Here is a 17,376-nt window from a genome sequence, read left to right as displayed (position 1 = left end):
GTAAATTCTTAGATAAGCTTATGACAATGGAAACCCTGAGACACACGCATTTCCTTAAGCCAACTTTGGTGCCTGGATATTAAGAAACCACTTGTGTTTTGCATGCCTCTAGCAAGACAGTTTCTCGGTTTAAAAAAGTACCCTTCTTATAAATGACTTCCCTCTTCTTTTTCTTCGCTATCATGTTTGTCTGTCTTTCTTTCTTTCTTTCTATCTTTCTTTCAGATTTTATTTATTTATTTATTTGTCAGAGAGAGAGAGAGGGAGAGACTGCAGAAGCAGGGGGAGGGACAGGTACAGGGATAAGCTATGGGATGGATCCCCACTGAGCCTGATAAAGGACTCCATCCTAGGACCCTGGAATCATGACCTGAGCTGAAGGCAGATGCTTAGCCAACTGAGTCACCCAGGTGTCCCTACCATCACATGTTTTTCAAATATTTCATCTTTTCCTTGATTTTCCCCTTCATGAACTAGTTGTACATAACTTTATATAGTGCGATTCTATGTTTAAGAAAATCTGATACAAGGAAATCATAGATTCTCAAAAGTGAAAAGAGTATTTAGGTCACATTTTTCTGTGCCTAGTTTTATGAATCAGCAATTAGCAGATGGTCATTCACTTGGCAAATATTTCATTTTCAAGGACTCACCTTTTGAAGCTCATCTAACACAATTAAAATGTAAAATCAGAACTCCAGAAGCCAAGTCACTTTCCAGAAAATTATCTCTTGAATAATTTCAGAATATTCATTTAGCCACATGGCCCAGGAAAGATGCCATATTCCTCTGGGATATGCAGTGCTTTCTGCTTCCAACACGTCTCTCTCCCTTCACCTGACTTCTATTTGTCTTCCAGGTACCCCTCTCATGTGGTCTTAGAAAACCCTGTATTTTATACTGTTTTGTAGTACTCATCACGGTTGTAATTATCCAATACTGAATATAACTCTTTAATGACATCCTTTCCTGCTAGACGGTAAGCTCTAGTGGGGCAGGGTCCCCGTGAATCGAGTTTATTCCTTTACCACCAGTGCCTCAGACACTGCCTTGCACATAGTAGCGCCTCAGTGAACATGTATGTGTTTGACTAGCTTCTTTTATAACATTTTCATTTTTGCCTTCGATCAATGCTTCATCTGTTTTACGGGAAAAGCTAATGCAAAATAGGTATCCTTCATCTGAGGCCGATGCCTGCGGGAAGAGATGGAAAAACAAGAATGGCACTGATTTCCTATAGTTTCTGGGATTTTAGCCTCCCTCGGTTGCCCAACCCTTCCTGGCCTTCCTCAGCGGCTCCCTCCTCCTCTCAAAGGTTCCAGCACTGGTTCTGACCTCCTCCTGATTCTCAACATGCTTCTCTCTTAGCATCCATCCATTCTGATGGCCTCAGCAGTTCTCTGTGGCTCTCAGTGTTATCTGCAGAAGTGTTTTCAGCTCTTGGAATCTCTTCCTGGGTAGACTGATGGGAACTGGATCTCACCTTCTTTGCCACCAAACCCACTGGTTCTCCCCGGTTTATGGTATTCCTGCCCGTCCAGTCACCCAGACCTGTGGTCTGAATTCTGGTCAGTCGTTCAAGGCAAGTAGACATGGAAAGAAATGCTCTCCTCTCTGGGCAGAAGCCAGCGTTTCCTCTTTGAGGGGCCCATTTCTAGTTTGTGCCATCGCATCTGTGGTGTACCCCCAAAGGTAGGAGATGCTCCCAGGATGGGAGAGCCATTTTCTGAGCCTTCTGGAAGGCGACTCACCAGAGAGAGAAAATCAGACTTCTCTAGAGCAATTCAGAATGTAGCAACTGCAGGCTTCTCCATGAAACAGAATATATATAAGCACGGGGAAATCGAAAACTTAGGCCAGCCTGAGAGTTGCTAAGCTCTGTAGACTTTCCATGGCATTTTTAGTCTTGGCTCATTGCTTTGGAATATCCCTTTAACCACTCTTGCCCTTGAAAGGATTTGTTGGCGGGGCACTGGGGGAGAACTGTTCATGTTGGAACTGGAGGAGTTGAACACAAGTCCTGGCCGCTTTATCATTTACCCGTGTGACCCTGGTGAGCAGTTTCTGCTCTCTGAACCTTGATTTTTTTTCACCTTTAAAATGGATCATAATTCCTACCAGCTTCATGGAGGTATTGTGAGAATCAAATAGGACACTGCATATAAGATGTTGAGAAAACTATAAGGTGCTATAGAGATCAGGGGTAATTGAATATTAGATGTTTATGAAACCCTATGTTGCTGCTTCATGAATTCTGTCCTCAATATGCCATCTGTGTGATTATTTTTCTTTAAATAAATTACTTAAAAAACTTATTTCTTTAAAAAAAACCTTTACCTCTAAAATGTATTAAAACAGAAGGTAACCATAAAAAATACAACAAATATGAAACAACATCATTAAATTCTAGCTAATACCATTGTCTTTTAAAAGGTCCGAGCCTGAGGGCTACTCTCTCATGTGGCCCATCTTTCTGGAACCCTGTAAACATGTTACATATACATAAGAAATGGCATAGAGGGAAGAAGGAGAGCTATGGATTGAACTTCCTTCATTTAATTCATGTTCATCGTCTAGCTATGTCACCACGGCAATTTACACAATCTCTCTGAATCTGACTCATCTGTAAAATGAGATTTCTGTAAACATTAGGAAAACTGTGTAGCACGGTGCTTGGCCCATGGCCTGTGCTTGGTAAGTGCAGTTAATATGCCTCGTGCAAGAGCAAAGCTTCTATTTTTGTCCCTCATTTTAAGGGCAGAACTTAATGAAATTTTTTGTGTTGTTGCTTCTGAGGAGTATGGAGTGACTAATTAAACTGAAGAGAAAATTTGGGGCCATTTGTCAGCTAGCAAAGTAAAGAGATGAGTTAAAGTGATTAATGGGACCACCCAGATTTTAGAAAAGTGGGAAAAACACCAACCAGCAAAACAATTTCACCCAGCAAAATTTTGAAGAGACCCTACCCTTTCAAATGAGTGTTCATGGTGTCCAGGACTAGGCTAAAATTATAAAGCCTATGAGAGGTGGTGATATTAAGTACTTTTTTAAAAAAAGGAGTGCCAAATCTAAGTTTTCGGGATGAGAAGAAATATGATGGGTCCAGGGCCTTCTCAGAATTTCTTGTACTTCAAAGAGCATATACTTGGCAGTGACTCCCCTACTTTCCTGAGTTTGGTCAACGTGGCTGAGGGAAGGCAAAACTCTTAAAATCCACACAGATGGAACTTTTCCACTGGCCCTATTTTGGTATAAATATTCATCAAGGACTAGAAACTTAAAGTCGATATGGGTCTGAGCTATAAGTGGTTTGGACTAAACTTCAGCCAATTTTCAGTCGTCCTGCTGGCTCTTGTCTCTCAGGAGGGCCAACTCTCCTGAGATGCGGCTGCTGTCGTCTAGAGGCCTGAGCCAACTACCTCCCGAGACCATGGAAATCACTGGAGTTTGTTCTCAAGAGACTTCCAGCCAGAAAGAGGGGGGCCTCAAGGGTCAGAAGAAGGTTCAAGTCAGTCGTTTGAAGGAAGGAAACAAATCAAGCCTTGGCGCGTTCACTATCCTAAGGCCAATCCTTTCATAGGCAAGTCTGCAGGAGGATAATAAAACTTGGGACCAGACATTAAAAATTCAGAGTCTGGTTTGGAATAGTGCCTCCCCCAACCCTCTCACTTTCATTTCCTTTTCATCTCCCCATGCTTCCTGTATCTGCCAAAAAGTCTCCCTCCCATACCTCTGTCCCCACTCCTACTATGCCAGTTCTGATCTTGGTCTATAGGTCCAAGGTTTTAGATTAAACCACATGGGTAAGGATACCACTGAGGGGTGCTGGTCTCACTTCCTCTATTCCAGGTCTGTCTTGTGTCCTTTGCCCTCATGTTCTCTCTACCCTTTTCTACCCTCTATGAGTTCTTTGTCCATACCAGTTTCCCAAAGTGATTGTATCTTTTTAAACATTTTTTTTAAAAGATTTTTTTATTTGAGAGAAACAGAGAGAGTGCGCACACTCATGCGTCCACATAGGAGAAAGGGCAGAGGGATAGAATCCTCAAGCAGAGTCCCCACTCTGCATAGAGCCCCACATGGGGCTCAGTCTTGCGATGCAGGAGATCATGCGTCAAGCCAAACCAAGAATCAGACGCTTAACCAACGGAGCCACCCACATGCCCCAGCAAAGTGGCTGTATCACTTTACATTCTTCCTGGCAATGTATGAATTCTAACTGCTCCACGTCCTTATCAACACTTGCTATTGTCAGTATTTAATTTTATTACTCTTCTGGGCGTGCAATGCTATCTTATTGTGCTTTTGTGCTTTTCTGATGAGTAATAAGGTCGAATATCTTTCCCTACACTTAGTGGCCATTTAGACATTTTCTGTGACATGGCTGTTCAAATCTCCAGCTATTTTCTTTTTAAATGGGACTGCTTTTTAAAAATTTATTTAAATGAGTTAGTTATATATTCTGGATATAATCCTTTGTCACATATATGTACTGTGACTATTTTTGTGGATTGTCTTTTATTTTCTTAGTGGCATCTTTTAATGAAAGTAAGTTGGTTTTGGTGACCAGCCTTCATATTTATTTTTTTGAGCATTCCTTCCAGATGGAAACGTCACCAGGATATAAAGTTTACATTACTTTCTTACTGCTCTCGAATTCCACACAGTAATAAACTATGATAACTTTGTGATTATTTTTTAAAGCTTTCTCAAGACATATTACCTCTGTTTGTCACAGTTTTCTTCTTTTTCTTCTTAGTCTTCTCTGATTTCTTATCACCTCCTCCTGACTTTTGCCCTTTATAAATCAGGTGCTTTACATGTGGACAAGTACTGAATTTTCATGAGTATTTATGATGTGGGTTTGGAGTTCTTAGTGCTTTAGGATTGCCTATCCCCTTCTCTTTTGCCATGTTTTTGTACTGTAAAAGCTCTCCTCTGAGAAACAGGTTAGTTTGGTGGCATAGAAGTGACCTTCCCAAATGGGTGCGATTAGGAGAGGTAAATATGTTGCTCAGATGAAGAAGTTAGCAAACTCAAGTCCCCTTGGGCAAGTCCCCAAACTCACATCAAAACAAAAACTGGGAGCTGTCTGTTGGCCATCTCACTCAGCTAAATGCTGACACTAGGTCTCCCAGAAGGCAGGAACTAACCCAGGAAACGATGCGTTGACCTTAATCCTGAACAATATGTAGGACTTAGTCAGTTACCAGAACTGGGACATTAGAAAAAAGTGGTCATTGCATCCTTGAATTGAGCAGCTAGGGAAACAGAAGCAATGGGAAAAAGTTGCAGAGAGAGAGAGAGATTTTTCACTCGTGATAAGGATGAACTTCTACTATTTAGAGGGGTTCAAAAAATAGGTCTCTTCAGGAGGTACGCATGCTGGTCAGTGGTATTCTCAGAGCATCTGGCTGTCCTGTCCAATTCACCTCATGCTTAAGGCTAAGGATGGGACGGTTGAACAGAATAAAGTTTTCAAAGTATTTCTGAATCTGAAATGCTATGATACCTCAAATTTTTACCCCAGCTTTTCCACTAACTAGCTCTGTGACCTTGAGCAAGTCACCTGACTTGCTAGACCTGTTTCCTTGTTTGTTAAATAAGGAGAATGAACTAGAGAGAAACTCTGAGCCCTTTCTATCTCCTAAAAATTAATTGTAATTGCTGCAATATACAGTAGAAGCATTATTCAAATAAGCGTATGATGATTTTCCTTGTCAGGGCCCAGCCTGGGATGTGGAGGCTGGTGACAACAACCATTCTAGATAGTGTGACTATTACGTCTCTCCCCAAGAGCTGTTGAGGCCTGTTGGCTCTGTAGGAGGAGAGACCCAAGGAAAACACAGCTTTTCCATCAAAGTTCGCCTCTTTTTAGGTCCTTGCAAACATAGGCATGATCCTCATAACTTCATTTTCCAGATAACTGACAGGGAATAATCTGGGATTTTTTTTTTTAACATACCGTATACATATATGCTACCATATACAGCTAGCAAAAAACAAGAACAATCACCCCAGTGGCTTTTTGACATCCAAACCATGTGTTTTTCCTTCCTATGCTTCACCTGCTCTAACACACAGCAGCGAGGAGCCCACATTGTCAGGCCAAGTGAGAACTCTGAAGAACTGTACAAGAGGAATTGTTTTGATGTAAGATTCTGGATCTCGTTAAACAAGTTCCATATTTCAAAGGGTTGACTTTCTTTCACTTATTTCATCCAAGAGTCTTAGTTGGGATTTTTCCTCTAAGTATCATTTATGGTGTCAGAGTCTAAGGGTGAATAAAACTTGGGGTGCACAAACATGCCTGGGAGATTCTGGACCATTTTCATGTTCTGCTCATACATGCAGTGTGCTGAATTTCATAGTGTGTGCGTGTGTGTGTGTGTTCCTTTCTTCCCATTGATATTGCATATTCTCAGTTATCTGAACCTAAATCTTCCTGCAAAAGTTCAAACTCCAGGGGGCTTGAGTCGGCTGGATCTCCTTTGCTGGAACAGGGAGAGTCTCAAGCCACTGTCATAAAGTTTTCTGTGTGCCACTTTGGCAGGGCCTGCTACCCTAATCACTCTCAAGTGTTCTGGTTGAGAGGCAAGAGGAGCAAGTCCTCAGATGAGAAAATAAAAGACACGTATGTGGGGATGGATGGATACATGGAAATGTACTTCTCCACAGTTCAAGATGGAGGATATTCCCCAAGTTAGAAGTCAGGTAGGATGGAGACTATACGTGTCAGACTTGGAAAGCATAAAGCTGGACCGTGACCTGCTCCTAACAGCTCATTTATCCTGGTCTCTCAACACTCGGCTCAGATGTCGTCTCCTGGATAAGCCTTCTCTGACCTCCCAGGTGGGGTTAAGTACTGCTTCTTCTGATCTCCCTCAGTTCCACATGTACTTCTGATCAAGGTCTGTAGGCACTGTTTGCTCTCTGATGGTCGTGCTGGCTGTTCCTTTTCTGAAACCATCAGCTTCTGAGATTCTTTTCCTTCTACTTTTCCACTGATCATCTTAGTCCCTTAGTCCCTGGCATGTAATAATTGCATATATGTTTGCACAGACTAACTTCTTAAAGTGTGCCAAATTAGAAGTGGATAAGTTTCATCAAAGTAAGGTTTTTATTTTCCCTACCATTTTGCTCTCATGAGCTCTCATGAGGTAAGTCCTGTTTAACAAGCAACATTATTTCTCAAGAACTGTGCTAAGAACTTAACAGATCATTGTTGGAGACAACAACGCTCAGGCCCATTTTAATGATGAAGAAACTGAGGCTCAGAGGTAATGTGGCTTGTCCAAGATAATAGGAAATGAGTGGCTGGGCTGGGATTTAAACCCAGTTTGTCTGCTCCAAGAGCCTCAGATCTCAGTCCACTACAGCTGGACCTATTTATGTATATGTGTATAGAATACTGCTAAGGCTTTATTTTGACAGAGGTCTTAATATATTTGGGATCTTTTGGTTGTCTGACACAAAAGCATCCCTTCCCAGAATAATGTTTTAAATGCATGAAATATGTAAGATGACAGAAAAAACCACTATTACTGAAATAGTACCAATATGTAAAAACAGATCTATGATTTAGTAATATACATGCCTTTATTACATTAATTAACAAGACTTAGCAGTGGATTTCTTGTTATTTCAAACATGGGCCAGTATAAGTGGTACATTAGACATCAATCTCAGCTGGAAAGTATTGATCTCAGCATAGGAAAGTATCAGATTTCCATTGGTATCAATGGCACAGAGCCTATATCCAGCTATCTTTTTCTAATGTAAATGTCTTGTACAATAGCTTTTTGGTTTAAAAAAAAAAAGTCAAGGGGTTGCTAAGCTTTCAGGGCTTTTGTCTTCATTCATAATTGAAGGAAATGCTGAATCAGAGGCTGCATATATAAGGGTGCAGTTTTTCTTCATTTACATTCCTTGATACCCTTAATTCTGTCCATAGATCCCTGCTTAAAAATATCTCCCCTCTCTGCTTACAGGATTTAAAAAAATCCCCTTGACTTCCTCTAAAATAAGCCTCCAAATACTGGCCCCTTTCCCCCTCCCCTGTTATGGCTAGATCCCCTTAACAAGGACACTGGCTGGCCACAGTGCCAGGGCTGGGCGCAGAGCACAGGAATGCCTCGGCAGGTGGACGGCTCTCCTCCAGGATGAGCGCAGGGCTGGGCTCCACTTTCCCTCCACTTCTTCCAGCCAATGGATCAGCTAGGCCAGTTATGTTGGTAGTCAGCCTCATGAATCAGTACCTGGACATGCCACTTAGTCATACAGCCCAAATAGATTGTCGTCTTAAGGGCGGGTTATGGGGTGTTAGTCAGCCAAGAGTCCTTTCTCTGTGCTTCTGTCCTTTGGTGCCCCTGCCATCAACACCATTAAGGACAGGGCCTGGGGTGTTAGGCTGCCTCTGAGGACATAGGCTGGGCACAGACAGTGTGTCCACCATCATGTCTGCAAGGCAGTTGAAGGGGCTGCTGGTCACCAGAAGCACCTGGGAGCTGCCAGGAGTTCTCTGCCCCAGACTGCTCATCACTAAGTACCCTGTTTAAAATGCAATAACTGGGGTTGGGGGGGTACCTGGGTGGCTCAGTTGGTTAAGTGTCTGCCTTCAGCTAAGCCCACATCGGGCTCCCTGCTCAGAAGGGAATCGGCTTCTTCCTTTCCCTTTGTCCCTCTCCTTACTTGTTCACGCTCTCTCTCAAATAGCTAAATATATAAATCTTTTAAATATGCAAATACTGGGAGAATTATCACACTCATTCCTTTGTTACACTGTAAAAGTGACTGGGGTTCGGTGTGGCTTAGAGGTGTGCAGTGCTCAGAAATATGAGGGTGGGTAGCAAAAGAGAAGAATTAACTGTGTAAGAAGAATTGTGTGTACATGCACACACAATACAGATGGTCAAGAAATACACAGAATCAGAACGCTGACAGGATTTGGCCTTATCTTACCTTTATGAAAAATGAATTTCATCTGACTCAAGTCTACATGGAAGGGACCAAAATTCTCTTATCCATTGTCTAGCACCCAGCACAATGGCTGACACATGATAGATGCTGAATAAATACTTGCTAAATGAAGAAATGAGTGACTATTACCTTGATTTACAAGCAAGACTTCTGAGGCTTGGTGAGGGTAAGTTCCTATCTAAGATCACACAGTTGGGACCAATGTCTGGTCTCAGGCAAGGGAAGGACTGCTTTTTAGAAGTGTAGCAACAAGCCACCCAAAGCAAATTGTTGCCACTGTCACAATTTTACATATGATGCAGCTTGAGTGTATTTATGGCTAAGTCTAAGTTTAGCTACAAAGAGAAGGTCTTGCAATCTGATATCTTAGAAGCCACATGTGACATGACGTAGGTAAGCTGAACTTGGTTTTCCATGCTCCAGCACTTAACTACCTATGGGACTTCTGTGCTGTACTGAAGAGAGAGGATACCAGGAAGCAAGAGGAAATATTTTTTGAGCACGTACTAGGCATCCAGGTACTTGGTGTGCCTTATCTCTTCAACTATTGTTTAGATGTAGAACCATTGTTAACTCTCTTTCTCAAACAGGGAACCAGAGGTCCAGAGAGGAAAAGCAACTTGGCAGAGGTTGCAGATCCAGTAAATGGCAGAACCATAAGTCACATCTAGATCTCCATGCTTGCAAAGGCCACGTATTTAACTACCTCTCAACTGGCCTCTAAGTCTTGTGGCCAAAGCTAAGTTCATAGCCAAAATGTTCACTTGACGTTCTGAAGTTTGAAGATATGAAGTTGACATGAAATCAGAGTATCCTGGGCATGGAAGTGACAGAATATAGAACACACCATTTCCTCCCACATTCATAAAAGATGCTATGAGTCCGTGCATCCCTCAGTTATGTCTCCTGTAAATTCTGGATATGCTATTTCTCTCCCACGTCCCAACTGCAGCACAAAGGGACTGACGAAGCCAATCCCTAGATTCTGCTCAGCTCTTTTAAATAAAGATTCACTTGCATTTTTGTCCAAAGATTAATTTTATAAAGAATCTAATGTTTTAAAACAGAAGGAGGAAAAAAATCCCATAAACAGATCATGTGGATTTGAAACAGCCGCCATGGGCTGGACCCTGGTACTTCTTTGTCCTTCCAAAGGGTGACTCGCCAAATGGAGCCTTTGCTTTTTTCCCCCTCAGTGATCTTATTTCCTTTTAAAGCATGTCCTGGTGGGGGCTTGGCTATGTTTTGCTTGGTCCTGATTCACGTGTTATTGGGTAGACCATGAGTCAGGCTGACCAGGCATGTAGAGATACACATTCCAGAGGCCAAGCTTATCCTCAGGCTAAAATTTCCTGGAAGCTCTGGGACTGGGATCTCTAGGATTTTTTTAATTTTTATTTATTTATTTATTTATTTTTGGCCAAGGGTCACTGCTTCTTCAGTAATTTTAGGATACTGTTGTATGCTTCCTTAGGTTGTCTGTCTACCAGCCTCCTCCCTTCAGATTTCAATTAGACTTCTAGAAAACCAGGAACCAGGAAAAATCTAGAAAGCCCTTGTTCTCTACCTGGAAATGGCTTTGACTTATTGTAGGTGACAGCAGATACCTACTAGTGACCAAGAGATACCAGAGAGGTACAAATGCCTGGTAATAAGTGCTGGGCAAATTCTGAATCAGACTATTAATGTGTAGAGAGACCTTGATCTCTGAGTGAAGTGCACAGTGATAATCAGAGCTCCTTTCTACCAGATTGCTACTTCTAAGGAAAGCCTTCTTATTTTTCCTTAGAGTGGAGAGAGATTAAGTTTTGGGATCAGAAAGGCTGGGTTTGAGTTCCTAACCTGCCATCATATGATCATGTAAACTTAGTCTTAATCTACTCACATGGAGAACACTCACATTTTTGCATGTTAGTCTTTGAGGTAAAATGGGATGTGGGAAACTTCAAGCACCTCCATGCACTCAAGAGAGGTCTTTCCTCTGGTTTTTCCTTGAATTTGTCTATGCTAGCAGAGAATGGGTGAGTCTTCCTGCAGAGTTCTTAGGGGGACAAGAGTCCAAACAAATGGTGAAAGGAAGAGACAACATGTCTCTCCTGAGAAAAAAAGGAAAGGGGTTTTCTTCTCATATAAAGAAGCAGACAATGAGTGAAGAGTTGATCTGGAAGTCTGACAAAGCTTTGTAATTGTTTTAGTTCTGTTTCTGTTCTTGTGAAACCACCATCAAGTTTCCACACCAGATATTTAGGCCTAGGAACCAAGTTCAGGATTTGGCCACTGAAAAGAGTCTTGGTTCACACAGAAACCCAATTTCTTGTTTGATGTTTTCTTTAAAAGCTATATAGAAAACAATTTCTGCAGATCCAGACCACTGATATGTACAAAGCTCCAAGAATGGGTTTAGGACATCTTAAATATCCTATGTGAAGTTATGGAAATAACATAATCTTGAGAGACTCCTGTAGAAGTGGTTGGTGGCCCTGTACCTACCAAGATCATGGCAGCTGCCAGCCAAATTCTCTTTCTGATAGCAACAGAAAGAGTGTGTGTGTGTGTTTGTGTTGGGGGGGGGGGAGTACTTCCAAACAAAGGCACTTAAAGAACAACAGTTGTCTCTTCCTTCTAGATGTCCTGAAAAGCTGTTCCACAATTCTACTTTTAGTGGAACAGAGTTTTAGCCTGCTTTTCTGGAATTATTTGTTATTCGGGAGATAGTCTGGTGTATAGGAAAGGTCACTGGGCTGAAGGAAAAAGGAAGAATGTTTCTCATCCCAGGTCTGCTACTTCCTAGGAAAAGTGACCTGTCCAAAGTCAACTGATAAATAAATGCCTATAATTATTAGGCTGACTCAACCTCTGCCAGAAAACTTTTCTCATCATCTATGTTTAAATGGTGTTTAAATGGTGTTGGATGAACACTGGGGATATAAGAACTCCCAAGGTTTATACTCATCATGCCAGATTTCTACTTTGTTATTCACATACTATTTTGAATGTACAAGTTGGAAAAAATTAAAAAAAGATTCTTTCCAAAGTCAAAGTCAAATTGAATACCTCTTCTGGAGTCCTGTTGACTCCAGTGGGCTGCAGGAGGAATTATCCCCTCACTGCTCTGCTCCTTACCTTCTCCTCACCTGAAGTGGCGGGCATGGGGGTGAGAAAGAATGATGCACCTGTGAGCCTGTGTCAATGTCCTTCCTTCTTGATCCCCAGCTTTTGCTGGACTCAGCCCATTCTTTTTATCCTTTGTTATCTTTGGCTAATTAATATGGAGAGAAGATCAAACCATAGGCCCTTCCGAAGGGAATACCTTTACCCACTGTCTGGTTATGGAATTGTGCATAGGTCCTGGCTAGGAGAAGGTCTTGGAGCCTAGAGGGCTGAGAGTAAGCCTAGAGATGGTCTATGATTAAGTCTTTCCCTGCCTCCCATCACCCCAGGTGGTGGATGCACCCCAGGTGAAAGTCAATCCTCAACCCCTAACCCCCCATATTCAGACATGTCTGCACAATGTGACAAGCATCTTCAATGTACAAAGTAATGGCTTCAGCATTTGTTTTCAGGGACCCTTTAAGAAGGACTTGGATAATTTCTTTTTTTTTTTAAAACAAGCCTGTCTTTTGGGCCAGGTTGCTTATACACCTATGGGCATGTCTCCAATGTCTTGGCTATTACAGTCTTTAAGTGACAGCTTGATATATTTTTAAGATTGAGGGAGCCAACGACCATTCTTGAGGAGCCATGTTTACATTGGATCAGCTCGCTCAGGCAACGTGCCAGCAGTGTTACACGCTGCAGGAACTGGAGGTGAAGGCAGGAAGGGTTGAAGACAGAGGGGAGGATGAAGCTGGAGGACAGGAAAGCCAAGAGGGAGGGAATGCAGAGAAGGGTGTGGGGAGACGCCCAGCTGAGCCTGGCAATGCACTTAAAATCATCATTTAATACTCCTTTGACATGGCGTTGAGGGGTGAAAAGAGAACCCTTTGGAGCAGGTCTACTAGCACATGCATAGTCCACAGTGGACATGCTCTTAGATCCCTTTGTTCTCGTCCTTTCTAAATTCCTGCAAGTGGCTTCTTAGCAATCAACGGGCCCATATTGTTGCAGAGCCTAAATTGGCTTCAGCCCATCTTCTCAGCAATCTCAAATATGGAGCTTGACCTCTCTGGGCTTCAGTTTCCTTGCCTAAAAAGTGAAGAGAGCTCCCTGTCCCCTTCCAAGCCTAAAATTCTATAACTCCATAGTGAAATGACTGGTAATCTCTGTGCCATGTAAGCAGATTTTGTATCTGTTGGGGTAGAATGAAGATGAGATCAATGTTTGGCTTATTGAAACTGAGCAACTTGCTTTGGTTCAGATGAATGAAAGTTAGCTGCTCTTCAGATGAGATATTCATAAAGAAAATTGTGTCCTTCACCAAAAGACCCCTTTGAACATTCACACACCCATCAAAATATACCAATAACAACAATAAAAACTAAGTCTATTTGCCAGCTTCTGGGCTGAGCCCTTTTTATGCATTATCTCATTTAATGATCACAGACCCCTTGGGGGGTAGATGCGGCTACTGCCTCTCTAATTCTCAGATAAGGGCACAGACTCAGACATTAATTATGGAGTACACAAGAGCACACAGCTACTAAGTGGTAGAGCTGGGGTATGAGACTCACTCTGGATCCAAGAATAGTAGTAGCAGTATTCTTAAATATGCTTAATAAACAATAGAAGAACAAATCCACTGTAGTGATTGATTCCACCAAAAGAAATGGCATTTGGCCTTCCAGACCCTTTATTACCAAGGAATGTTGACTATTCTGTGGGAACTCTCTGTACTAGGAGACCTTCTCTCTCCCAGTAGAAAAACAAGTGATGGCTCAAGAGCGGCATTTAACATAGCACAGATGAGAGGAGGCAGGTAGCTGTTTCTAAGTTCTGCCAGTAACTAGGTATATGATCCATGGTGAGTCTCTCAGTTCGTCTGGGATTGGTTAGACGATCTCTAAAGCAACTCCAGGTTTTGGATTTTATGTTCTCTTGAAGAACTTTTTATGACTTTCCAGCTGCTAGGGATTCCTCATAACCTACTTCCCCTTGGGGTTGGGGCAGTAGAGACAGTTTGTATGCCATTTTAAACCCGTTTCCATTTTGTAAGTGAGAGTCTATGAAATCGCTTCAAAATGCCTAAGTGTGATTAAGCATCCTGAAGCCAAATGTTATAAACCATCCCCCCCCCCCCACTGCTGCAGATTTAAAGAGTAAATATACAGTAAAAGGTTTTCAGCATGCTGTTGGTATGACACGGTGTTTAATCACTCTTATAACATTCAGCAAGGAGAGTTTCTCCCCAGCTCCCTTCTCTTGACTTTCTGAGTTGAAGACATTGGTTCACCTACCTAGTGGTGACTGTCCTCCTCATTGCCATCGTCCCAAGAAGTTAAAAACAAACAAACAAAAAAAAACCCTTTCATCTCTACCCACCACATTCTTTCTCTAAGCCTGTAATTGGATCTAAATGGAAAATAAACCCTTTGCAGGCCAAGGAAGTTGGCACAAGAGGGTGACAAGAAGGGGAACATGTTCCACCTCTAATCCAGATAATCACACTCACCGATGCAAAGGAAAAATAAAAACAAGGCTTCCTCCAAGGGGTGGCTTTGGCCCTCAGGAAGGAGGAGGGTTTCCATGTACTGGGTCTTCACACATCTATCAATCTGCTTGTAGTAAAACCACCCCAAATCACCTCAGTTTCTAGAGGACCGTGGGGCTTGGCCCCTTTAGCCCCAAATTCTTTTACCTCAGCTGAATTTGGGGAGGCTGTTCAGACACAAAAATATCCTGGTGCTGCCACAAGTTAAAAAACATTCACGTACAAAATGTACTGTCTGCGAAAACTATGGTCTTAGCTGGATGGATATTCAGTGGTTCACTGGTCGTTTATTGAGTCCTGCTGTGTATGGTATGCTGTGTTGGAACGGAGATGAACCAGAAAGGTCTGTCTTCAAGGAGTTTAGAAACATGTATAAAGAAATAAAAGCAGTGTATGCATGACTTGTTAGTAGGTAGAAATTAACAGGTATCTTACCGAGGTCTAAAGTGTTAGGAGAATTCCATAGATGGAAAGAGGACCTGGATTCTCCAAAGAGTCTGGCAAATGTGATGGGACATGGTACCTTCCAGAGTGATGCCCTGATTAAGTTTGACTTGGTGTACACATTCAGAAGGGTCCGCTGGACTGTGTGGGATTGTGGGGAGGTCAGCTGTGTAATGGTGCAGCTATAAATCAGATGCATGAACTCTGTGCTTCTAAGTTATGTGGCTTGCATTTTTATTTTGATTCTGACATATGTTCGGGGGTTTTGTCTTTTCTTCCTCTTTCCTGTCCTTTCCTTTGTTTTTTGTTTTTGTTTTTCATGTCTCTTATTCTATTCCACAGGTAATGGCAGAGGTCTGAGGAGGGCTTTGCCCTGCAAGAATTTAAAATGACTGCTTTGGGAGATTAACCCACAGTGTACTGCTGCTATTGTTGCTGCTGGGAGAGAAGCAGGGTCTACCATCCCCAAAACTGGAGACAAGGAAACGGAGGCACAGAAAAGTGAATTGGTCAAAGCAGTGCCCCTAAAAAGTGGCAGGGCCAGGGTTTCAGTGCCTTAGGCATTCCTTATGCACCACTGCCTCCTGGAAGCAACCTCTCTAAACCCTGGGCTTCAGTTCTCCGTTGGCTTAGACTGTCTGTCTCTGCTCCCTTCCAGCTCACTTGTCCTCTAAGCCTCTGGCCTGTGCCCTCTCCCAACTGCATCCAGGTAAGTGGGTGTTGGAGCTACAGGCACAGCTGCAGGCCCCTCCTGCAGTGAATCACCCGTGACCTTCTGGGCTCCAGGCCAGATCTTCCTGAAAGGGAAACGTGCAGACCCTGGGGACAGAAATTAGTTCCCATGTGCTGGATCTGCTGCCCTCGCCAACATCACCAACTAAAGAAACTGATGTGTGTACGTGTGTGTGTGTGAAAAACAAAACACTAGGATGACAGCAAGAGGGGAGATTTCCTTATGAGTAAATATTACCCTCCCCTCAACTTTCACCTCAATCCCAGGAGGGGTAAGGGAGGGGTTATTTTTCTTCCTACAGACAATAGGATTACTATTTTTTTTTTAAAGTTCCACTTTATTTAAATTTTAATTAGCATCATAGAAGAACTAAGATGCTTTGCAAATACTTTACACAAGGGTTTTTAAGAGTAAGTTTTGGGGTGTGTGCCTGTTAGCTCAAATATGTACTCCCAACTGTTCTGTTTTCTGGGAAGTCTTGGAATTTAATGAGCTTCCTTCTTAGTCTAGGTAAGCCTCCAGGAAACCTGGGGGAGGGACATGGGGAAAAGGAAGAATGTAGGTAAGTACAGACAGATCGCAGCTCACCTTTTGAACTCCTTTCTTGAGGTCCTTAGCCACCTTTGCCATCTTCTCTGGTGCAGGAACAGCGCCTGGCTTCTCAGGCAGAGGCGCGAGGGCGCGCAGCGGGGACAGCACTGGCTGAATGGCCAAGTTCGCGGGCCCGGGGGGAGCTCTGTGCGCAGCCCGGCGCCGCGGGGTCCTTTAATTGGAGAGCGGGACTCCCTCTAAAACCGCGCCAGCCAATCCTCGCGGGCGCTCGCGCTCGGCCGGCCAATGGCAGCGCGCGGCTCCCCCCCCCTCCCCTCCAGGCGCCCTGGGCCGTCCAGGCAGCTGCGGCGGCGCGAGCGCTGCCCTGACGTCAGTGCGGCCGCGGTCCCTGCCTGCCCTGGCGGCTCACATCTGTCCCTCGAGCAGGCGGCAGGAATCCGTCCCCACGCCCTTCTCCTTTAAAGGACAACGGGCAGAGGGTGGGGAGGGCCGCTGGGCCCCCGCGATCCATTCAGGTCAAAAGGGAGAGTGATCAAACAGGAAGGCTGAGGTATTTTTAGTGAGCTGGGTCCAAAAATAAATGCTGAGCCGTGTTCCCCTTCCCACCCTTTCTGCCTTGTCCTAGGGGAGGTGCGGGGCGACAGGGGAGGCAGGTGGTGTGCAGCCGCGCGGCGGACTGGGCCTGCTAACTTTCCCAAACCGGGGCAAATCCTCCAATCACCAGACAGGAGGTGAGAGCCCAGTGAGTTAGTGAGTTAGGTGTTTTTTTGTTTTTTGTTTTTTTTTTTTAAATTAATGTTAGTAAATTATTAATCTGCCTTTTCTAACTTGCTTTGTGTAAATCCTCCCATTTCAGCGAGGAGGATACGGTCCTGATTTTATAAGCGCGGAGGTACATCTTCTTTCTAGTTTTGGAATTCCGTCAGGTGTTATCACCGTGATGATGATGGTGGTGATTATCACTTGCATTTGGTAGATGAGGACACACTCAGGATCACCGGTCCACTGTTGAACCCTTGGT

The 17,376-nt window shown here is 43.4% G+C and overlaps 1 protein-coding gene across 2 annotated transcripts in view; it reads right to left on the bottom strand.

Annotated features, from left to right (window-relative positions):
* The window catches only part of LMCD1 (LIM and cysteine rich domains 1), a 58,267-nt gene extending 41,711 nt beyond the window's left edge, over positions 1 to 16,556 (bottom strand). The window contains exon 1 of one of the 2 annotated variants that reach the window (XM_059161573.1): positions 16,392 to 16,556. In XM_059161573.1, the coding sequence (XP_059017556.1) occupies positions 16,392 to 16,433 (42 nt within the window). In that variant the 5' untranslated portion in view covers positions 16,434 to 16,556. The remainder of the gene's footprint in view (positions 1 to 16,391) is intronic. The other variant, XM_059161574.1, reaches the window with a different exon arrangement.
* Between the last annotated feature and the right edge of the window lie 820 nt (positions 16,557 to 17,376).

The sequence above is a fragment of the Mustela lutreola genome, chromosome 2 (assembly GCF_030435805.1).
Source record: "Mustela lutreola isolate mMusLut2 chromosome 2, mMusLut2.pri, whole genome shotgun sequence".
Classification (NCBI taxonomy): Eukaryota; Metazoa; Chordata; class Mammalia; order Carnivora; family Mustelidae; genus Mustela; species Mustela lutreola.
Note: the sequence above shows the minus strand (reverse complement) of the source record. Positions and strands in the feature narration are given on the sequence as shown.